Genomic DNA, 25,716 nt, shown 5'->3' on the forward strand with positions numbered 1-25,716 from the left:
GTTGATAAAGATTGAAGGTAACATTGTTATGTAGACAATGGACAATGATGGCTCTTGAAGGTTGGTTCAAGAGGGAGAGGATCACCCCTCATTGAAGATAAGTATCTCTTGACTTATGATGCTCCATTATGTCTTTACTTTTGTTTAGACTTGTAGATTTGACTATTGTTTTGATCATTACTTATATTTCCTGCATATGTATTTGAGTATATGGATGTTTCTAACCTCCTTAATGAGATGTAATAAGAGGGTCCTTCTTGAGAATCATTTGAGATGCAAGAAAGAAAAGCTAGAGCTGGAAAAGGTATAGAGGCACTTGATGAGAAAGTGACTAAGTGCTACAAGCTACTATGTCAAATGAAAAGATGCACAGGTATTTGAGTACTACAAGGTATGCATGGTATATTGTTTCAATGTTATGTTTAAGCTATAATGGCAAGGTAAACCCTAAGTATGATGAGAATGTCTTCTTCTCAAATGGTTCATACATGCATATGAAAGTAATTTGGATTCATGGTTCTTGATATTGAACAAGTATCTTACTTTCTAGACATAATGAACTTCTTGATTCTATGAGGCTACTTAATGTTGGTCTTTGATATAGTGGTATACTTGATGTTTGGCTATGTTAATTTTAGGTATGTTCTATGCTTAGAGCAATTTATTTCAATTTTCACAGTTAGCTCAATATCTTTTCCAGATTAGCAATCAAATCAACATTAAAGTAAACTGCAGATAGAACATAAACATAAATTGCATAACACAAGCCAAGACAAGAGGACACAAGATGTGGCGCTAGCCAGGTGGCAGGGACAAACCCCAATGTGGGGAAACCCTTGATCAATTCTTCTTATATGTTCTTCAATAGTTCAGCAGAGAGAGTGAGAGAGATAGTACGTTTACAACAAAGTCAACACTTTGACTTATCTAGATAAGAGCATAGATCATCTCTAAGAAGATGATACATGAGATCAGTTGAAGACATGCTACCTCAACTAATTCTCCAAGGTGACTCCTTCACCTATCATTGTGCTGCATTTCGTCATCATGCTGTACCTCACTGCATTGCACCATGCTGCACCCATCATCACTATGTTGCATCTCATCACGCTTCATTAATCATGATTGTACCCATCACTGTAATGCATTATGTGCCATTGCTACACCATGTTGCCATCCTGACCTATGTGTTGGCTGCACCTTGCTTGCTTGTTGTCCCTTGCTTGCTTGTCCCTAGCATGCTTGTTGTCCTTAACATGCTAGTTGTCCCTTGCATGCTAGCTGTAACATTGCATGCTTGGTGTATTTGCTGCTAAGTACCATACAACTGTCCTAATGTTAGTTAGCTGTCCCTTGCATACTGCTCCCCTTCGGAGATAGATGCTCTGGCTGTTTCGGCAGTTCCCCACTGTTTTGGCAGTTCTGGCTGTTCCCGACAGTTTCGGCAGTTCCGATTGTTCTCGACAGTTCCGACAGTCCTGACAGTTCTGACTTTTCTGGTAGTTCCCGCAGTTCTGGCATTTCAGCTTTTCTGGCTTTTCTGGAAGTTCTGGCGTTTCCGATTTTTCCGACAGTTTTGACGTTTCCGGCTTTTTTGGCTTTTCTGGTAGTTCTGGCATTTCCGGCTTTTCCGGCTTTTCCGGCTTTTTCGGCTTTTCTGACAGTTCCGACTTTTCTGGTAGTTTTGGCTTTTTTGGCTTTTCTGGCAGTTCCGGCTTTTTTGGCATTTTCAACATTTCCTACTTTTCCAGTAGTTCCGGCGTTTCGGCAGTTCTGGCTTTTCTGGGAGTTTTGGCTTTTCCGGCTTTTCTGGCAGTTCCGGCTTTTCCAACAGTTTTGGCTTTTCCGACAGTTCCGGCTTTTTCGGCTTTCTGCCCTCTGGATCAGGGCAACGTTATTCCTTAGGATCTCTCCTCCTACTAAAACCCAAAGACAAGTAGAGAGAGGAAGAGATCCCAAGTGTGTTGAAATGACTTGAAGGCCATTAGTTGATTGGATTGAACAATATTGATTTATGTGAGGCTGAGCATATGGGTTTGGAAAAGTGTTTTGTTTGCAAAGAGCATTATATGAAGCAAGCTCCTTGATCCTGATATGTCCATATTCGAGCAGTTATCTGATGAAGTCAGGATGATGTGTTGATCCAAACCTCTACTTCAAAAGTGTTCCAAGTTATGACTTTGATTTTGGTTTTGGTTTTATATACTAATGGCCTACTCTTGATAGGAAATGAGCCTATGATGATCAAAGTAAGAGGGAGATGGCTTCTAAAGCTCGAAATGACAAATCACGGCATGATGAATGAATTTGTGAAGTTGGGAAAAGAGAATCTATATTGCGAAGCTATTGAAGAAGTTTTGGAAAGTGGAAATGCAAATCCTTGGACACTTCGATTGAATTTCAAGATGTTGTGAAGAAATTTTGTTGAACTCAACTTGGCAACCGACAATTGATTAAAGCATTGATGTTCCATTTTAAACATCTGTCCATATATATATATGATGTGCAACTGCATAGAACCTAAGTTGATTGAATTTCTTCATACACATTGAGTTGCCACTGAGCACGCTTCGAGATACTTGCATGAGACGATCAATTTTGATCTAAGGTTTTCATCCTACAATATGTGGCTGCATGAATGTACTAATGATGTTTGGGATTATTATTGATGAGCACATTTGGAAGCTACTTTAGTATAAGATTTGCCATGATATCTTGGATGAGAGGTCTGTAGCACGACCAAGGTTGAGTACGATGTTGCTAGCATGGTTAGCTTTGAGGCAGGATGAAGAAGCTCCTTAGAGAGCCGTCTGAACAGTTCCGGATATGACATGGATACATTGCGATGACAAAGAGTGGGATCCGTTTGGCAGAGAATCCCATATATAGTTGGGACTGACATACTTTCATATATTGAGATGGTGTAGTTGTACGAGAGAAGCTTAGGCTTGTGATTGGCACCTCCTTGAGAGGGAGGATGAATATGGTATCCTTTTGTGATTTATATGATTATTTATGATATTTGTTTTGATGCCCTATATGAACAGGAGACAACTGCTATTGAGAAATGATGATTTCCAGATATGAGTACGATGATATGTTGATGATTTATAGAGAGCATCGCTGATCAAGGACACTGAGCCAACTCTTCCTCCCCTGTTTGAGCTCACAGGGTGTGGAATTGAGATAGAGGGCTCCTGGGGTTGAGGGAACTCTGGACAATAGGGTATCACTCCTATCTGTTATCCATAGGGTCGGAGATGCTGCTCCCCTATCTGGTCTATGCAGAGTATACCCTAGTTGGCATCATACCCACAAGCAGGGCTTGTTGGGAATACCGCTCCCCATCTGGCCAACGGGTTGAGAGTGTACTTGGGGTGTACAACCCAAGTCGATTATGATGTAGGTGTTCTACCACATGACTGCCTAGAGTCATCGATGGGAAGATCAACATGCAATAGGATTGGGTTGAGATTTGCTCCCCTATTCAATTCTGGGTTGAGAATGAGCTCCCCGATGTGATTCCAGGGTTGAGATGTGCTCCCCTGCGTGTTTGGATATCCTATTGCTCGATATGGGGTTGTAGATGTATAGCTCCCCCATGAGATTCTGGGTTGAGATTGAGCTCCCCGATGTGGTTCTAGGTGGAGATATGCTCCCTTGATGGTATGATCTCCGATGATGATGTGAATTGGCTCCCTGCTGATGAGATGCCGGGTAGTAGCCCGATGAATAGAGGGTGGTAGCTTAAGCTCCCCTTCGGTAACAAATTCTTCTTCTTTTAGATTCGAGAATGTTCAACATATGAGCAGGGACAATCAAGAGATAAGCAGGAATAAGTAAGAGATGAATTAAGGTGATCTGTGACAATACATGATGTTACTTGAGACTGGATAGGATATGATGACAGGATGCCATGTTGATCGATGGTCAGATATTGGCAGGTGGAATTCTCCCTAGTTGAGAGGGAGTGTTAAAAATATGCAAGTGCGGTCAAATTCTACTTTGGACAGCTCACTTGATGGAGATAATGGTTGCGTTGAATTCCTCTTTTCGAGAGGACTAAAATTGACCTAAAGATCACTCAAATCAGATAAGGGAAAGTGTATTTATGAATAAAAAAACCCACATGTGCATATTTTATAAGGTCGACCCTAAGGCAAAGTGGACCCTCTTGGAAGGCTATAAATGTGAAAATTACTACACTAAAGGAACCCCTACTGCAGCAAACCTGAATCTACTTCACCTACTTGATTTTTAAATTACATACATCAAGTTATTCTTCTGAATATTGAAGCAAATTACTTCTGCAGCCTACACTAATTAAATATTTGATCTCATGAAAGAAAAAATAGAGCAAAGAACAAGATACACATGACACACTTATTTTTGGACACAATAATCCTCGGAAAAACCCAATATAGGAAAATCGGTGCAACAACTCTGAGAGTTTTATTATTATGCAGGAGAAATATTTGAATACAAATCTAGGATGCTCATCTAACAATCCTTTACAGAGAAAATACTGGCGGAAAATCTAAGTGAGTTTTACCTCACTTCACCCAATAGAATTTCGGCTGATCCGGCACAAGACTGGCTAACCTCGACTATTTCTACGTCACCTCCTCTGCCTTCTGCGTCCGGCTGTGCGGGCATTTCCCGGTCATTTCGATTGTTCCCGGCAGTAACAACTTCTGCCCTCTGCGTCAGCTTTCTCAGCGGTTCCGACAATTCCCGACAGTTCCAGCTGTTCCCGACAGTTCCAACTATTCCTGAAAGTTCCAGCTTCTGCCCTCGACGTCAACTTTCCCGATTGTTCCGACAGTTCCCGGTAGTTCCGGCTTCTGCCCTCTGCGTCAGCTTTCCCAGTTGTTTCGGCAGTTCGACGTTTGCGTGACAGACAACTTTTCTGCTCTGTTGGCTCTCTTTGCCTCTCTGTTTGTATTCTCTGAAAAGTCCTCCCAAATTCTCACTGCCCCTCTGGTGTTGAATGATCACTTAGTTCAAATTTCTTAGCTTCCTAGCCCCATAAATCGAACTCTAGATCAATTTTCTCTCTCTGTGTGTGTTTCCAAATGAACCCCAAGCCTCCATTTTAAACTGTTCCTGTTGAGTCTTCAACGACCGAGATTAAGTCTCTAATCAACAACTAAGATTAAAAATGAATTGATCCACCTTCTAGATCATTCTCACCCATATTTTGATTAATACCCATTAATATTTTAATTTCCCTAATTTAGACTTAGGAAGTCCATTAAAAATATTAATTATTTTAATAAAATACAATCGGGTGGAATTTCACCAAACAGTTCTGGGTTTTTTAGAACTCATGTGCCTTAGCCTCTCCACCAATTTTCAAGGCTAGAGCACTTCTAATGCTACCAAAAACTAACACTCCCTCTTAGTGAGGAAAGTGCTCTAGCAACAATGTCCACTTGCATGTTGCTCTGTTTTTGAACCACCTCCTTTCTGCACTATTGCTGCCACCATCAATGTGTTACTGCTGTTACTGCCCATGACACTGCCACTACCACTGTTGCATCTGTACTACAACTCCCTCTCAAACGGTGCATTTGCTATGCTGCTAGCACTGCACTGGTAACACTACATCCGTACTGCAACTCAGTTGCTGAGAGAAGCAACTGAAAAACATCCAAAATTAGCTGAACTTAACTATGTTCAACATAATACAATGAATGTTGGAATTTGACTGCTATTGATTTTGACCCTTTGAATTTTCTGTGCTGTCGCTGATTCCTGCACTGTGCCAACTGCACTGCTGCCAACCTTGCTCTATGCTGATTAGTCTCTGGTCCCCAACGACTGCATCTGTCCTCCAAACACTCCACTGCATCATCTAACACTAAGTAACACTAAGTCCATCTCGCTACTGCTGAATCTTGGGCTCCCGTAGCAAGGAATTGATCCAAGAGGTGGACTCCTCAAGGATCCTGCCCACATGTAGTCCTCTCGACTACAACTCAATATCGCCCAATCTCCCTCCTAGAGATGCGTGGTTACTCATGGCAAACTCATCCTCGTCAATCTTCACGACTGCAACCTTTGGATCATGCTTCTCGTCCTTATCCTTTTACTTCAAAGGACACTGAGATGCAAAGTGACCCATCTTGCCACATTTGAAACATTTCACCTTCAAAATGTCCTTCTTCCGCTTCGGCTTCTGCTGTCCATTCGATGTTAGAGCTGCGTTTTCCTCCTCCTCCTTTGTCTTTGTGCCACTCCCAATGCTGCCATCGAGGTTGACCTTCACTAGGTCCCTCCTTAACTCCTCGTGTTGAAGAGTCGCCCACATCTCCTCCCATGAAGGTAGTTTTTCCCTACCCAATATGCTTTGGAAGAAAACTTACCATTCATTTGAGACTCCATTCAGGGATATCCTCACCATCACGGTTGGTTGAATAGTGGACCCCATTGCAACAAGCTGGTCTCTAGTGTCCTGAAGACGTTGAAGATAGAGGTTCACCCCTTCTCCTTTCTGCATCAAGGTCTACTGCAACTTCTGCTCTAAATACATCTTCCGCTATTCGGAAGAGCCTTCATACAGGGAAGACAAGGCTTCCCACATCTCTCGGGTTGTATCCTTGCCCTGCAAGTGTGAGACCACATGATCTCGAACACTGTTGATAATATCGGCGATATTCGGAAATATCGCGATATTTTCGGCAAAACGATATATCGCCGAGAAAATATCGCGATATTTTCTTTTTTGAAAATATCGCGATATTTTCAAAATATCGGCAAATATCGGAAAATATCGGCTATATTTAAAAATTTGAAAAAATTATTTTTTATGCTTGCCGATATTTGCCGATATTTTGCCGATATTTTTGCCGATATTGCCGATAAGATATTTTCTGGACCCTCGCCGATATTTTGCCGATATCGATATTTTCAACACTGATCTCGAACTCCATCGAGAATGAGCCTCTTTGCCTTCCCTTGCTCTGCCTTGTACTTCTTCTTTTGATTGTTGTCAGCAGGAACAACTACAACACTATCGACATAGGCCTCGAGATCATATTCCTCCAGAATAACTAAGACTTTGGTCTTCCATATGACATAGTTGGAAGCACCTTCCAACCTATCTTGATCTCTGAGCCCATGCGATGCCACTTCACCCAACTATCGAATTGACTCCTCTAGTCACTTCTTAGCACTACTCGGTTGCTCAACAAGTGAGAAATTCGAACTTTTTGGCGGAAATTTCTATGAGGAGAAAATTCCCCTACTATGTGTCTGCATTCTTTTCTAGCGGATTTCTACCCCGGCAGAAACTGCGCCCTTTTAGCATTGTGCTGAGGCTCTGCGTCACTTCCTCTACCTCTGCAAGCTCACGATTCGGAAATCGTACCTATCTGTTGACTTACTCAGAGAGAGATTTCCTCGGTTCTGCTTCTCGAAAAGGACTGCACAATCCCTTCAAGGGGATGTGAATTGCTGCTAAGTGCAACTTTCGTCCTCACTGCTTAGCCTTGGATCTGCTCTTCCTGTTTCAAAATCAATGCTCTGATACCATGTGAAAATTCCTACACTGAAGGAACCCCTACTGTAGCAAATCTGAATCTACTTCACCTACTTGATTTTTAAATTACATTCATCAAGTTATTCTTCTGAATACTGAAGCAAATTACTTCTGCAGCCTACACTAATTAAATATTTGATCTCATGAAACAAAAAACAGAGCAAAGAACAAGATACATAGGACACACTTATTTTTGGACACAATAGTCCCCGGAAAAACCCAATGTGGGAAAACCGGTGCAACAACTCTGAGGGTTTTATTATTATGCGAGAGAAATATCTGAATACAAATCTAGGATGCTCATCTAGGCATCCTTTACAAAGAAAGTACTGGTGGAAAATCTAAGTGAGTTTTAGCTCACTTCACCCAACAGAATTCCGGTTGATCCAGCACAAGACTGGCTAACCCCGACTATTTCTGCATCACCTCTTTTGCCCTTTGCGCTAGCTTTCTCGGCTGTTCTGGCAGTTCTCGGCAGTTCTGGCTGTTCCCGACAATTCCAGCTTCTGCCTTTTGCGTTATCTTTCCCAGCTGTTCCAGCAGCTCCCGGCAATTCCGACTATTCCTAACAGTTTTGGCTTCTGCCCTCTGCGTCAGCTTTCTCCGTTGTTCCGATAGTTGTTGGTAGTTTTGGCTGTTCTCGGCAGTTCCGGATTCTGCCCTTTGCGTTAGCTTTCTCAGTGGTTCTGGCAGTTCCTGACAATTCTTGGCAGTTTCGGCTTCTGCGTGACAGGTAACTTTTCTGCTCTGCTGGCTCTCTCCGCCTCTCTGTCTGCATTCTCTGGAAAGCCCTTCTCCTGGTTTCTCACTGCCCCTCTGTTGTTGAATGATCACTTAGTTCGATTTTCTTAGCTTCCTAGCCCCAAAAATCGAATTCTAGATAAATTCTCTCTCTTTGTGTGTGTTTCCAAATGAACCCCAAGCCTCCATTTTATACTTTTCCTGTTGAGTCTTCAACGACCGAGATTAAGTCTCTAATCAACGGCTAAGATTAAAACATGACTTGATCCGCCTTTTAGATCATTTTCATCCATATTTTGACTAATACCCATTAATATTTTAATTTCCCTAAGTTTAGACTTAGGAACTCCATTAAAAATATTAATTATTTTAATAAAATACAATCCGGGTGGAATTTCACCAAACTATTTGTGGGTTCTTTAGAACTCATGTGCCTTAGCCTCTCCACCAATTTGCAAGGTTAGAGCACTTCCGATGCTACCAATAACTAACAATAAATAGACCTCTACCTCATTTGCACACAATCATGAGACACTCTTCTATCTTGGTTTTTGGCTCGTACAGGTCTGAGGCTCGAATAGGTTCGCTCTGAGGTGAAATTGTAGGGTCCGAAGCTCGCATTTAAGATATAGGGTTTTGGGCCATAGTTGCAGGGACAACACAAGAAGGTTTCGACTATAGTTTCTCCCACAGAGGCTCATGATTGCGACTGGAGCCTTCCACAGAGGCTCATGAATTTATTTGTGTTACTTGACAATTTGTCAAGGTCAGCCAGCAGCGAAATTACCCCCACTCAACCTCAATGTTGCACCATAAATAGAGGTGGCCTTCAAGTCATTTTCACACACATCTCTTGTGATCTCTCTCCACTTGTTTGGGTTTTGGTGGTAGGAGAGACCTATAGGAGTATACGCTGCCCTAGAGGAGATGCCCTAGCCCTAGACGCAGTCAAAAGGAGAAGGCTTTATGCAGTCCTAAGAGACACTTCTATACGCTGTTCAAAGCCACAGTCAAGGAGGGTTCTATATACAGCTAGAGGAGGCTTCTATCCGCAGCATTTAAGGGTGCCCTAGGCTGCAGTCAATGAGGGTTTTTATGTAGCAGAAGGAGGCACTTATAAAGGGGAGGCCTTAATCGCAGCCAAGAGGAGCATCTAGCCACTGTCCTAACCGCAGTGAAGGAGGCCTAAAAGGAGGTTCCTATCTGCAGTCCTAAGTGCCCTAACTGCAGGCCTGATCTGCTGCTCTTGAAGAGCCCTCATCCGCAGTCCAACAAGGAGTAATCTGGCCGCAGAGAATGGAGGGTCAAGCCATGCCCTAGCCGCAGAGAAAAGAGGAGCTAATACTGCCCTAGTCTCAGTCCTAAAGGAGGTCATCTTGGCCGCAGTTGGAGAGGCCCTAATCAGCAGCAAATGAAGGAGGAAAGCCATAGTTAAAGGAGCCCTTATCACAGTATGAAAGGACCCTTAGACGCAGCAAGGAAAGTGAATCTAAATCGCAGCAAGGGTAATTATATTACAGCATGGAGGATCTGTGATATTGTCACATTGCTGTAGGTGACAGCATGACTGTTTGGGCATGTTAGTATTGTTCCTAAGGTCGATTTAAAGGGAAGGAGAATCCACAATAAGGAGGTGCTTGTGACTGCTGTTTAAAGGCTGATTGGGTCACTGTGTGAAGGGACAAAAGCTACAGTCAACTGCTGGGCTAGGCCGCAGGCCATAGCCAGCAGTTGGAGGCCTATTTAAGTGCTGCGTTCAGACCCTATAAGGCAGCACATCATTGGAGATCAGTATGAAGGCTATCCACAGCAAATAGGTGGACTGTGGAGTATGTTTAGGATGCAGTAGCTCTCAGATCTTGTGCCCTAACCAGAGATCAGGTTTGCCAAGATATGCTTCAGTCCTTTCAGCGTATACAAGTTGCCAGATGGGCAGCCTTGTCATGATTAGCAAAGCTGCAAAGGAAGGAGAGTCTTATGGAAGGAAAGCTTCAGTATTCTTGGGGTAATTGGTTGAGCTGTTCTAGACCTATCGTCTGCTGCATATCTTCAGTCCTTGTCATCAGATCTATTGTGTCATCTTCATGGTGAAGATCTCTGATGTCTGATCTCCTAATTTGGCAAGTCTAGTATTGCTTTCAAATGTATTTGTACTATTTCTCTCTGCTGAACTATTGAAAAATATAAGAAGAATTGATCAAGGGTTTCCCCACATTGGGGTTTGTCCTTGGCTGATGCTACATCTTGTGTTCTCTTGTCTTGGCTTCCCTTCTGATGTTTATGTTTATGTTCTATCTTCACTTTACTATCATGCTGATGTGATTGCTAATCTGAATATTGTCATTGGACTAAAGTGAAAAATTGAAGTAAATTGCTCTAAGCATAGAACATACCTAAAATTAACAAAAACTTGACAGAATCGCTCCCAATATTTTTAAGAATACCTCTCCTCCTGGACCTTCCCTTCCAGAATCTGTAAATCTTCCTTTATCATAAACCAGACTTGATTAGGGATTTGACACACTGTTTGAGACTGGACTAAAAAGGTCATTGCTGTTTCTTAAGCTTCTTCACACATGAAACATTTATTAGGTCCCTGCTATTAAAATTTTAACCTGTTTCAAAAACTTATTATGGTACTTAAAACAGGTGGAGGTTGCAATTTTGGCAATACCTTTTGCTGCCAGATTATCTTCTGCAGCACACTGTTTGCCTCTTACTTTCTCTCTGTGAATAGAACTAATTGCATCTTGATTTAACTGCGCAACTGTCATTGTTGCCTGTGGCCCACAAATTGTATCGGTCATCTCTCTTCTGAATATTCTTCTGCTTTTGTCGTTTGGGAAGTCTTCAAAGACTTTTCTTGGGTACCAGAGGGATGTTTGATATGATCCTGTACATGATTTACTGTAAACTAGTTCCTTGTGTCTTTTGTATATGTATTTCTGTAATATGTTTCTAAAATGAGTTTGCTATTATATGGTGCAGGTTATTGTCTTGTATGTGACAGGAGCACTAAATGCAGTTTTATCAGAAATGCATAAAAAGGAAATTTGTCGATATTTATATAACCATCAGGCAAGTCTCCTTTCATTATTTTCTCTTTAGAAGTCTTCAAGGAACTAGCCCATATTCTTATGAAATATTTAGCAAAAGTAACATGGAATGTCTTGTCTGTTTTTTATATTCTGTAATAAATTAGACATCCATTTTCCTCCCTAATAATACTATGGTATTTTTTTGTTTTCTTCTTTTCGAGTTAAATTTCTTAAGCCTACTCCAACATAAGTAAAATAACCTGGTTATTTCCATTGTCTGGTAGAAATTAGAAATTTTGTTTTCAAATATGTTATGCAGAATGAAGATGGTGGATGGGGATTGCACATTGAGGGTCACAGCACAATGTTTGGAACAGTGTTAAACTATGTTACTTTGAGACTTCTTGGACAAGCACCTGATGGAGGGCAAGGAACCATGGAAAAAGGGCGTGCATGGATTTTGGATCATGGTGGTGCCACTGCAATACCTTCCTGGGGAAAAATGTGGCTTTCAGTATGCACCTACTCTATTTGCTTATTCATTCGTCATTGTTAGACAAGTTCAGTGAACACTGACCTAGCCATTCATGAATGCAGGTACTTGGAGTATTTGATTGGATTGGAAACAATCCATTGCCCCCAGAAATTTGGCTTCTCCCATATTTTCTTCCAATCCATCCAGGTGCATTAACTACTGACCTTACATTGTTGTTCACTATTAATAATACTGTAGAATAATGAAATTGTAATAAACTCTTAAAGAATGAAAAATGCAAGAGCGAACATGCCATGCCGTAGGTTCTAATCAAAATTAAAATCATGAGAAATGGATGGCTTTTCGTTGTTCTTAATATATTCTCCTTTGTTAGGATTATTGGTGTAATTTGTAGTTGTGGCCATGGTCCATTCATATGTATCATTATGTGTTTGTAAGTATGGATAAGGCTGTTAATTTCCTTTGAACCCAGCATCCTGGCTATTTAATTCCCAGCAGATTACAGATCTACTGAATAAAAGCACAAGTGGGATCTTAACATAGATGTTCAATCAAAGCAAATTAGATCAACCAATCTCAATCACACATGCACACACAAGTTCTGTGCCCAATCAAATCATTCTTCATTAAATCTTCAGAACCTACTTGAGCTACCTTACTAGGAAAATGGCCCTCTAAGAAAATTACATATGCAACAATAAACCTGGAGTTATCCAATTGTTCAAGCCCTAGATCCGTCCTTCGATCTTTGTCTTCTGATTTGGATTTGTCTCCCTTATTGCCCCTTGCACCTTCCTCAGACCTGCCACACTTGAATGGAAGTCTTTCTCCACCCAATTGTAAAGATGTTCTACTCTCAATGTCTTGTGCTCACTGTGTGTCTTGTGTCTTTTCCCTTGGCCTAGCCTTTTATCTATAAGCTTGAGTTATGACCGAATCCCTAACCCTAGTCTCCAAAGTGATTGACAGTTGAGATCATCACTTGAGATTGATGGCTGTGATTCATCTAATTCACTAATGCAAAGAATATTTGCATTTCATTAGATTAAACTCACTTTATCTTATAAAATGGAATTACTTTTGGTCACTAAAGTAATTGTTAAGGTTTAGGGTCTATTAGGCGACTTCTCCATGCCAAGACACTTAGTCCTATGCCTAAGTACCTTCTTGAGCTACAATCATCAACACTTATTCTTAGCAAGGGAGGTACTTCTTGAAGAGCTACATGGAACTGGCTGCCCCTTTGGTCTTGGCACAATGTCCTTCTTCAGAGGCTTGCTTTCCTTAAATGTGCTCCTAGGAGCCTCCATATGCTCTTGAGGATCCCTCGATGTTTGAATAGGTTTGCCTGTCAACCCATATAAGTTGCTTCCTGTAACCCCAAGAATCCTGCTGTGTTTGGGCTAGACTTCTCTGGATGAATGAGTACATGCCCATTCCTAAATATGACCTCATATCCTCTGTCGTCCATATTGAGAGCAAGTTTTTCTTTAGTCCCGATATGAATAACATGTCCTAGGCTTGCCATGTCCTTCTTGACTCTAGTTGAAACTTAGCAGTTCCAACTCCCTCCACTGCATACTTGGCATTATTACCAAGCTCCATAGACAAATTCGAGTCATTCTTTGTCAGATTGCTAAATAGTTCTCGTGCCTCTTCTTGTAGCCCCTCTGCTAAGTACTTCCAGCATTGCTGTTGGTTTATAGATCTACTAAGATCTCTTCATGGATGTGTCTCGGTCCTTTGAAAGCACCCATGAAAATCTGTTGGTTTTTAGATATGCAAAGATCTTTGTGGATCTATCTTGGTCCTTCAAGACACCCATTGAAAACTAATTTGTTGCCAAACCCTTGGTTGGTAAGATCTCCCTCTCTCCCTTTGAGGGTTGACCTTCGTCAATGATACTAGTGAATTTGTGACTACAATTTTTTTGCAGTTGTAACATATTTCTTGATGTCACCATGTTGTTGCGACCTTGGTTGTGCTCTTCTTTGTGCGTGCAACTCTCGTACAATGTCGTGTTACCTTTCTGGTAACTTTCGCCCATGGCTTGTTCTTTGCGACTGCATGTGCATGTAAAGCATGGCTCGATTCGAACACCTTGCATCCATGATTCAATCCTCTATAGCACGACTAGGTTTCGTCCGATCCTTTCCTTGTGACTGACTGCATTCTATGGTTGTAGGTTTCTCTTTCCTTTCCTACGTTGTCTATTCTCACATCCACACCGACCTTGCCTTAGTGGTCGTGGCTCCTGAGGCCTGTCAATGCTTTCTCCATCGTTCTTTGACAGTTGCTGATGCTGGCAGTTATCCTTCATGCCCCACTTCTTCCCTTAACCTTAGACATGGCTCTATCCCACTCACTTGTGCAATTTTTCTTTTATTATTCTGTCGACGGTTATCCTTCACGCCTCGTGGCCTATGCCCATGTTGGAACTACTCGTGTCGATGTGCTGTTTAGCGGCGTTTTCTGTGGCGGTTGCATGTTGTCCCTCGTGCCTAGTGTGCCCTTACTTGGTTTTCTGATCCGTTAATGAAAAAAGTATTATAGACTGTGTGAAGTTGCCTATGTTACTTAGTGCAATGGATCGAAAATATTGCGAATAACATAAACACTTAAACGATTAGAAAACACATTCAAACCATCAACACAACCAAGTTTAATAAAGGAGTTCACCAAACTTCCTGGCTATGTCTCCTGGTGCTGACCTCTTTATTATGTCTTCAAATTGTTGTTACAGGTGTGCGCTCAAAAACAGAGTCTCAAACACGAAAATGGATCTCACCACTGTGTTTAGCTCGAGTTTTCAAGTCAAAACGAGTATAAACTTGACCGTACTTGGCCACTATGACCTCCAAACCCCTTGGAACGACTCAAAACTACACTCTCAACTTTTTCTGTGTTATGGTATTAATATACCACATATAGTTACAAACTGAGATAATCATGAAATAATGCGATTACACTAAAAACAGAGGATAAACCAAAGAACCGGCGAGCATGGAGTTGACCCCGACCGTCTGGTTTTTTCCCGGTGCAGATCCTGATACCAATCAATCCGATGGTTATCGCGTCCTGTTCGTCAACTAATCCAGACATTCTACACTGTCGATCTGTCCTGCTTCATCTGACGGCTGTCGCGCAATCTCGCGCTCCAACTAGCACGTCAGTTAATTCTCTGAAAGCATGCGAGAAAAGCTGTTTCGGGCTGCTACGTGTCGACCGCTGAGTGGAATCGCATAGATTTCTGAAAAACCATTTCCAGCCTTTGAGGTGCGCGAGAAACCGTTTACCGCTTCCCTGCCGGAACTCAAAGAAGTTTAACTTCTTTTGACTAACCTCATCGGGTCCGTTTTCAAAGATAACTTGCCTGCATGTCTTGATGCAATATGCGTTGATCTCCTTTGATCGGATGATCCAACGACTGTGGTGCAAACCAATCACACATACGCCATTCCTTCTCTGCTGACATCATCCAGAACCTGTGACTCATTCCTGGGTTGCCACGTGTCCTGCTGACGTAGGCATTGACTTTTTGACCTAAATCTTTAATTGGCTCTAATTTCTTCATTCAGACTCAGATTTATGCGCGGTTTGCACCATTCACTTCGTATTAACGAGTACTTTGACTTAAGCCTACTTTCATCTGCATTTGAAGACTTTTGATCTAGAGGTAAACTGAATCCATTTTGGATCACTTCTCCCCACTGGAAGCTTTTGGTCCACCAAAAGTTGGTTTTAGCTATCGAGTAAGTGAGGCCAAAGTTCCCTCACTTTTCCAATCTCTATCCATCATGATTTACTTGGATTTGTACCTTTGAGTCCAACTCGAAGATACTTAACATTTCCTCGTCGCGAAGTTCTTATCCTCCTGTCTAGAACTGTGTCCTTCTGTAACTCATTGAGATACTCGGGCAACAGATCTTCAATGGAAGGTCGCTGACGTTGCTCTTCGAGATCTTCAATCAATGAAGGTTCATATAATCGCAAGTTTTCAACATTTACGACAGAATAGATTTGCATGTAGGCGATAGATCTAGGCGGAGAGCATTTTCACCAATTTTATCAAGTATTTTAGAAGGACCATATCTAATTGGTTTCAACTTTTTACCGTCCTCTTGCAGTCTTTCTTTGCTGATATACAACCAGACTTGATCACCAACTTGAAAACTATGCTCAATTCGATGCTTGTCATGTTGCGCCTTATACTTTGCTTGGCTCTTTTCCAACTGTTCCTGTACTTCCTGGTGAATTTCCTGGATTTGTTCAATGAACTTGGTTGCTTTGTCCACATCACTGTGTCCATCAACTGCTATGTCTTTACCAAAGACAAAATCCAAGGGAGACTTTGGTATAAAACCAAAGCAAGTCTCAAAAGGAGATCTCTGAGTAGAAGAATGTTTTGCATGGTTGTAAGCATGCTGCACATAACACAAATGCTCATCCCAAAGTTTGGGATGCTTGCTGCAATAACCTCAAAGCAACTGTATCACTGTCTTGTTGACCACTTCTGTCTGACCATCTATTTGTGGATGAAATGACGTGCTCTTCTTTAGCCTTGTGTCCATTAACTCCCATAGACTTGACCAAAATTTCCCAACAAATTGAGAATCTCGATCATATACAATAGAAGTGGGTAACCCAAAATGAACCCATACATTTTGAAAGAATAACTTTGCAGTTTGTTCAACTGTGACCTATTTATTACATGGTGTCAAAATACACATTTTACTGAATCTATCCACAACTACATACAAATAATCATGACCCTTTCTAGACTTCGGCAATCCCCCAACAAAATCCATGGAAACACTTTCCCAAGGACGAGAAGGAATTGGAAGTGGAGTATATAAGCCTAATTTTCTATTACTTGGCTTGCTTGTAGCACACATAGTACATCCTTTTATATATCTAGAAACTGTCTCATTCATTCGTGGCCAATAGCAGAACCTTTGTAATTATGCAACTGTTTTACTTTCACCAAAATGACCTGATATGAGAGAAGTATGTGCTTCTCGAATTATATTTACTCTTTCAGTTTGTGGAAAGCATAACTTTCCCAAATGATATAAGACTTTGTCCTTTATATAATAATCCAATTCTTCTACATGCGTGCCATGACTTAAAGTTGCATATACATCCTTAAAATCTGTGTCTTGAGCATATTGTTCAAAACTTCAATGTAACTTTCATGAATTACTGAATTATGCTCAAGTATTGTGGATGCATTTATAATTGGTCTTGATAACATGTCTGCAACCTTATTATGTATGCCCTTCTTATATCTATAACAAGATGAAATTGCTATAGAAAACCCATCCACCTGTAATGTCTTGATTGTTGCAGTTTAGTTTGTGAGTGTAAATATTGAAGTGATTGATAATTTGTATGTATGATTGTTTCTTTACCCATTATATAATGTTTCCACTTTTTAACACTGAACTAATGCATACAATTCTTTACCATATATAGGATAGTTAACTACTGCTGATGTAAATGTCTCAGAATGAAAGCATATAGGTTCCCTGTGCTGCATCAACACTGCCCCCATGGCATATTCACTTGCACCTGTCTCGATCTCAAATGGATGCTAAAGATTTGGCAGTGCTAGTACTGGCACTGTATTGATCCTTTCTTTCAATGTGTCGAAGGCTTTCTGCTGTTTGCCTCCCCACTGAAACACCTGTTTCACACTTGTCAAAGCATGTAAAGGAGCTGCAATCAAAGAAAAGTTAGCAATAAACTTTCTCCAATATTGCGCTGCCCCTAAGAAACTTCTAACTTCTGTAGTAGTATTGGGCTTAGGCCAATTTACAATAACTTCGACCTTAGAGGGATCTATCTTCAATTCACCACCCCCTACAATATAACCCAAATAATTCAAAGATGTTCTGCCAAATTCACCTTTTGGCAGTTTACATAGAGATTTTCTCTTTTCAATACATCTAAAATCTGCTTTACATGCTTTACATGTTCATCCCATGTTCTACTAAAAACAAGAATATCATCTAAATAGACTATTACAAAATCATCAATAAATGGTCTAAATACATCATTCATGACTCACATAAACGTAGCTGGAGCATTAGTTAAGCCAAAAGGCATAACCATCCATTCATAGAGTCCTTGCTTCATTTTGAAAGCAGTCTTCCATACATCCTGTTCTACAACTCTGATCTGATGGTAGCCGCTTCGCAAGTCTAGTTTAGAGAAGTAAACTGCATCTTTTAACTGATCTAATAAATCATCAATACGAGGAAGAGGATAACGATTCTTTATTGTGATTTTATTTAATGCTCTAAAATCAATGCACATTCTCCACGAACCGCCTTTCTTTCGTACTAACACAATAGGTGATCTGCACGGTGATGTGCTTGGTCGAATAAACCCTTGATTGAGCAACTCCTATACTTGCTTCTTTATCTTTGCATTCTCTAGAGCTAATATCCTGTGCATTCCAATGTTAGGTAGTGGAGCATCTTGCTGCAAATAAATCTCATGTTCTATCTCTCGCTTGGGTGGAAGCCCTCTAGGCTCTTGAAACAGAATATCATAATCGGAAACAACTTTAACTAGATCTGCTTTCTGTTTAGGATTACGGCCTTGGAATGCATCCGATTTATTAATATCCTTTGCTTTTACAATCATGAGTAAAAATTGCTTACTTGAATTTACAATTCTTTTCATCTGTCCTGAATTTATGAGAGAGAAGTTATCTTTAAGTTTATGATCTTTTACAATATATTCAATTCCATCCTTAGTGAGTTGGTACTTATTTTCAATTTGATAAAAGATAGCCTTTCTGTAATGACCCATCTTTAATATAGAGAGCACAAGAATATTAGCATGCATATATGATATGATAGCTACATATGCATGTATTTCATGTATTGCACTATTATATATATTCTAAATTAACTATTACGTGTCGACCGCTGAGTGGAATTGTGCAGATTTCTGAAAAACCATTTCCAGCCTTTGAGGCGCGAGAAACCGTTCACTGCTTCCCTGTCGGAACTCAAAGAAGTTTAACTTCTTTTGTCTAACCTCATTGGGTCCGTTTTCAAAGATAACCTGCCTGCATGTCTTGACGCGATATGCGTCGATCTCCTTTGATCGGATGATCCAATGATTGTGGTGCGAACCAATCACACATACGCCATTCCTTCTCTGCTGACATCATCCAGAACCTGTGACTTATTGCCTAGTTGCCACGTGTCCTGTTGATGTAGGCATTGACTTTTTGACCAAAATTTTTAATTGGCTCTAATTTCTTCATCTGTACTCGGATTTATGCGCGGTTTGCACCATTCGCTTCATATTAACGAGTACTTTGACTTAAGCCTACTTTCACCTGCATTTGAAGACTTTTTATTTGGAAGTAAACTAAATCCATTTTGGATCATTCTCGTGGCACCCATGTCTTGTGTTCTACTACCTTGCCTGTTTGTTGCTCACCGCATTATTTGCCTTTCTTTTTGGTGGCCTGATGATGATGGTGGTTGGTGGCTTGTCAGAGATGTTAGTTGGCCACTGGTCACAACCCTTGTGCGTAGCACAACCTACTCATGACCCCTGTTAGCCTGCCCTTGTCGGTCAATTCTCCTGCAGTGGTAACGACTCTCTTGCCCTCTGATAGTACTTTGCCTCACGCTTGTAGTGAGTCCCTCTACGGATGCAAACACCTTTTTTTTGTTTCAGTTTTACTTAGTTGTTTATGAACTCTTTCGTGCAACATAAGGACTTGATCCACATGTCCCTACGCCCGCATTTTTTTTTTCCCGCTCGTACAATCACTGGCCAAACCTGGCCCTTGTGATGCTTAAATAAACCTGACACCCTAATTATTATGATATTGGTTCCTTAGAGTTGATTTTATACCATGTTAAATTTCCTTTGAACCCAATGACTTGGCTATTTAATTCCTAGTAGATTACAGATCTATTGAATAAAAGCACAACGGGATCTTAACATAAACATTCAGCAGGAGCAATTTAAATCAACCAATCTCAATCACACACACACACACAAGTTTTCTGCTGAATCAAATCAGTTCTTCATTAAATCTTCATAATTGACTTGGAATTTCTTATTGGGAAAATGGCTCTCTGAGGAAATTACATATAAAACAATTAACTTGGAGTTATCCAACTGATCAAGCTTTAGATTTGTGCTGTGATCTGCTGTTGATTTAAATTTGTCTCCCTTGTTGCTCCTTGCACCTTCCTTGGACTCGACACACTTGAATGGAAGTCCTTCTTCACCCAGTCATTGAGATGTCCTTTTTTCAATGTCTTGTGCTCATTGTGTGTCTTGTGTCTTCTCCCTTGGCCTAGCTTTTCTTTTTTAAGCTTGAGCTATGCAGAATCCCTAACCCTAATCTCCAAAGTTATTGACAGTTGAGATTAGATTTCAATATCACGTGAGATTGATGGTTGAGATTCATCTAATTTACTAATGCAAAAAACCTTTGCATTTCATTATATTAAACTCATTTTATCCTATAAAAAGAAATTATTTTTGGTAACTAAAGTAATTGCTCATGTTTAAGGTCTATTAGGCGCAATGCTTAGTGTAGGGGCTGTCACGCTGATGAGAGAGAGATGGTTAGTTAGTAATGCAAAGGTTATCCTTGACCAATTTGAACCAAGAAGCAAATGCCAACCTTCTATCAGTCTACTGTCCAAATGTTAATGATTATCCTGCCAAATATGCACCAGACCTTCAATGTACCACTGTTAACAGAGAGATAGGCTTACTGTAGCTACTGTCAAGTATATATCAGTCTACATAAGTAAAGACAAATTATCAAATGCAAATAAGGAAGAGCTAATGCACAATATGCAAGTTTTGGACTAGAAGCAATGTACCATACCACTGAGATGCCACTGTTATATCAGATCAGACCTCTGCAAATTAGGATCAGTCAACTGTGGTAGTGATATCAGTCCTCCAACAACCAATATTAGTTACCCAAATAGTAGGGAATGAGTGCCAAACACTTATGATTTTTATGTGTTGATTTAAGAGTGTTTTCAGGCTTATTGTTATGAGTTTCTCTTGAGATTAGGGTCTGCAAACAATTGCTTCAGATCTGAAGTAGTATTACAGTGGGCAAATAGGTCAAAATGAAGAGGATTTGAGGTCTTGAAGGCCTTCGGCCTGGTCTCAAAGGCTGATATACCAAGACGGGCACCCAAATCACAATGAATAGGCTTGAAACAAGTGCCAAGATCCTTCCAAATCCTCACGTTGCTCCTGCAATCACAAAGGGTCAGTACTATACTCAAATGCAACCACAAAATTCCTTGGAAGAGCCTGTGGCTAGGGTTAGAAACGCCTAATAGGCCTGTGGCTAGGCAAAAGGAGAACGATTGATGCTTGAACGTGACCCCTAGCCAAACAAAAACCCTTAATCAAGTGATAATAGGCCTGCAATCACAAATTAGTTACAAAATTTGTTGGATCAATGATTAATATGGAAAATTCTCAATGTAAATCAATGTCAAAACCCTCCAAGAATTTCGCTAAGCCTACAAACACAAGTATATTAGTTAAAAATCAATTGCAATGAGCTTGGTTGGCCTTCCAATGACTGCGGATAGGGTTATCTTGAACCTTTAGGCCTGCGGCCAAGTTAGATCTGCTTCAAAACCCTGCGGCTAGGGCTTAGAGGCCTCTTTAGGTCTATGCAATGTTGTGAAAATCGCGATTGGGATTAAATCGGCACGGGGAACGAATCGGAAAAAATCGGAAAAATCGGGAAAAAATCGTTTGGTACAAAAATATTCATTTTTTTCATTTTTTTTTTCAATTTTTTTAATATCTAAACCATCTACAACATAAAATAAATACATTGACACCTAAGTTACCAGAAAACGGATACGGGTACGGGGTTTGAAACGGATACGGCAAATTTTCAAAAAATCTGGATACGATACGGCAGGAAACGACACATTATATATATATATATATATATATATATATATATATATATTAAAAATAAAAAATTCATATTACCATTCATATTTCAGAATCTAAATTATCATCTATGATCTATCATGATTCATGATTCATCATCATCAATTCAAGTTTCAACTTTCAAAGTTTCAACATATGCCATATGGCATAAACATTCAACATTGCCATCATCATTAACGATTATTATAACATTCATGATTCAAGTTTCAAGTTTCAACATATCATCAAGTTTTTGTTTCAAATTTCAAACATCAAGTTATCTAATATCAAGTTTCAAACTTTCAACATGACAAGTTACACAAACACCATCATTACCAAGGTCCAAAACTAATAATGCATACTAATTACTACATACTATGAAAGTACAAAATGAACTATGACTGGCACTGGGCAGTCTACTATCATTACTCATAATTCATATGATTGTTCAAAAGTTTAAAAGTTAAAAGTTAAAACACCATCATAAATTACATTTACATATCATCAAATATGTCTTCATTCATGCCACTATAATGTTCCACTTCCACATCCTCTCTAGAAGTGGCACTGGGAACATTGCTGCCATGTCCACTTGAAGATGCACCTATTCCCAGTGATGGCTCCGAATCAAACAAACTCATGTGAGACATGGCATTCAATGTCATATCCAAGTCAGGCAACTCTGGTTCCACGTCCCATAATTTGTTGGGCCCAAATTTGTATTCATCTCTCTTGTGTGACAGAAGGTGAAGGTTTGAATGAACATACACTAGTTCCTCAGCCTTCTTAGAGCCCAATCTGTTTCGCTTCACTGAATGGATGAAGCCATATGTACCGAACTAGCAACCTGTGACAAGACCTTGATGGCCAATTTTTGGATATGTGGAAGTGCCCCACCATAGAAGTTCCACCACTCAATTGGACTTAATCTGCTTTTGTCCCACATACACTCAATATCACAACCCCAACCCTCTGATCCCACAAAATGAGAAAACTGTGCACGAATCCGAAGCCCAATTTTAGGATCTACAAAAAGCTTTCTAAAAGCATTTTTAAATCCTTCTGCGACTTCTGGGTCTTTGTTTGGTGCGCTTCTTTCTGGATCATGTAGCAACTCTGCAGCATAATATTTTGGATTCAGTGCATAGGCTAAAAGGTGCAATGGGATGGTCATCTTGTTCCACCTTTTGGTCAATATATCTTTTACTTCTCCGTAAAAGATTTCATCTGGGTCATTCTCCTTGGCATTTATAACCAACCTTATCTTCTCTATCATGGAATCAATGCCCTCATACACCTCTCCCAGATTAGGCATATCTGTATCAAACATACGGAGCAAATCCACAATTGGCTTAGTAAATGCCAAGAGGTACTCCACCTTATCCCACCATTCATCATCAACAACCAACCGTTTCATTGCTTGTGCTCTATCAGATTGGGATTGCCTCCATTGATTCCAAAGAGAACTGCATACCATTGATTGTAATGCATCTTTCACCTGCATGAGCCTTGTTAAGACTATGATGTGAGAAGCAAATCGAGTCTCAGCAACCTGCAGGTGTCAAATTGCCAATGTTTCAAATTTCAATCAATTTGAAAAATCATAATTTGATTGAATATTAATAACCTATTATGATTCACGAATCATGACATTTGAGAATCCAATTTAGATATTTGAATTTAGAGTCACAAATTAGAATTTATGAAATATTTAATAAACTTTAAACTTTAAAGTTTAAAGTATATGTACCTTAAGGAGCTCCAACTTAGCAAATTCCCTGTAGATGCCTTGGGACATGTGGTGGTTTGTGATAAAGGCTTGAATTTCTTTTGCCTCTTCAAATATTTTTCGAATCCACTCAATTTGCTTCCCCAACTTGCTCAACATGAGGTTCAATGAATGCATAGCACAAGGGGTCCAAAAAATGTGTTGATATTTGCCTTCAACAATTAGGCATGCTGCTCTACACGCCGTTGCATTGTCAGTTATTACCTGGACAACATTTTCAGGCCCCACCAATTCAGTTGCTTCAATCAAGATGTTAGCAATGAATTGAGAATCTTTCATCTGCCCTTCACAATCCACTGCCTTCAAAAACATTGCCCCATGTGGGCTCTGAGCAATCACATTGATCAAAGGCCTATTTCTTTGATCTTTCCATCCATCAGAAATGATGGACACCCCTGAAATGAGCCATGAATCACGAATGGGGGCTAATTTAGCCTCCAAATCTAACTTTTGAGCACTCAACAATGTGGTGCGTATCTTCTCATATCCAGGGCTCTTGTACCCTCTTGGGGCTTCATTCAAACATTTTACCATCTTTGCCCAGTAAGGAGATCGCACAAGGTTAAAGGGAAGGCCATTTGCATAAATGCATTGGGCTACAGCTGCATCTGCTATCTCTCGAGCATCATTATTAAAACTCTTCTCAAGCGGTCCCAAATTTGACCGCTTTGACCCAACAATTCCATGAGAATAAAGTGGAGGCTTTGATGAAGATGCTCCCAACCTTGTTGGGTGTTTTAAATGGGAGGCAGGATTTGCTTCATTTGCTTTAGCATCTGCCTCGTCTTGTTCTCTCTGATATTTTGCAATTTTTACCTTGCTTAAACCATTTCCATCTTTCCCATTCTCTTTAGGTGGGCCACTACATATTCGAACCCCATTGTTTCTTAACCCAAGCAAATGTGCTTTAACCCGTGTGTATGACCCCTTAAACTCCTTTTTACACTCACTGCAAACCCATGCCAATGATCCACCTCCTTGGATCTTCCCAACAGTAGTGACATATTTCCAAAGTGGTGACTTTGGATCAACTTTCTGGGTTGATTCAGTTTCCTGTGCCACTTCCTCTGCCTCATTCATGGCTGAACTTGAAGTTGCCATGAATGATGATGACATTTACTGAAACTGAAAAAAGAAAATTGACAAATATCAGATATGTATTTTACTATTTAAAAAAAATTTACTTGGTCATTTCTGGATGTGACAGTGAACTGTGACAAGTGAAACTGAAAACTGAAAAAAGTGAACAGTGACAGTGAACTGTGACTGTGAACTGTGAGTCTGTGACAAGTGAAAACTTTTCACTGAAAACTTAAAAGTAAAACTGAAAACTGAAAAAGTTAAAACTTTAAATTTACAAGGCTTGTAGCCTGTAGGTTTACATTTTCTAATCTTCTTTATAATATATATCACTGATTACCTACAGCAGTAACCACAATTGTTAATGAAGATAAAAACTGTTGTTCAGTGTTACTGTTCACTCATTTTTAATCACTGTTTGCTGCTCTTTTTACTTTGACGGTTATATCATATGCTGGTTGATTTTGAGTAGAGGATGAAATGGCATTGTTAAGATCTTTTCGCTGGTTCTATGCATCAATGTGGTAGGTTGGAATGGTAATGTTTATCACTAGCTGACTTTTGCTTTGCATTCCAAGCTTCTTCATCAAGTTAGGTTTCAACTTTCGACTCTATTTGCCAAAAGGATATGCCACTTCGTCTTTCTTATCTTTTCATCTGTTACTCTAAAGAAAAATCATTAAACACACAAATCATTAATCTGATTTGCAAATCTGTGCTACTAAACAAATTAGTGATTTGATCTTATGGAAACCCTCCTTGTGCTGAAGAACAGTCTGCCTAAAATGAAGGGAGGTTCTATTGAAATGACAGCAGGTTGAACTTCCAAGAGTTTTCCTAAATTCCTTGGGTTTGTACCCAGAAGATTGGACTTATCATGTGTGCAAATCCAAGAGGTAACAAGGTTGAAACTTGAGACTCTAAAGTTAAAACTACCAGTTGTAAATGTTTCTTAATTGACAACAAAGCAATAACATTAATTAGGGATCACTACATGGCTTTCACACTTCAGCAAATAAACCGTTGGTTCTATGAAATTCTGTTAGTTGATCTTGACAAAGGAATT

At 40.1% G+C, this 25,716-nt stretch overlaps 1 protein-coding gene across 1 annotated transcript in view; it reads left to right on the plus strand.

Moving 5' to 3' along the window:
- The window catches only part of LOC149180406 (cycloartenol synthase-like), a 303,462-nt gene that overhangs the window by 51,797 nt on the left and 225,949 nt on the right, over window positions 1-25,716 (plus strand). The window contains exons 3-5 of the mRNA XM_089413870.1: window positions 11,273-11,362; window positions 11,642-11,836; window positions 11,920-12,004. Coding sequence (XP_089269996.1) covers window positions 11,273-11,362; window positions 11,642-11,836; window positions 11,920-12,004 — 370 coding nt within the window. The remainder of the gene's footprint in view (window positions 1-11,272; window positions 11,363-11,641; window positions 11,837-11,919; window positions 12,005-25,716) is intronic.

The sequence above is a fragment of the Pinus tabuliformis genome, chromosome 3_2, assembly GCF_031772625.1.
Source record: "Pinus tabuliformis cultivar Carrire ecotype Pingquan chromosome 3_2, CPIR1, whole genome shotgun sequence".
In the NCBI taxonomy this organism is placed as follows: domain Eukaryota; kingdom Viridiplantae; phylum Streptophyta; class Pinopsida; order Pinales; family Pinaceae; genus Pinus; species Pinus tabuliformis.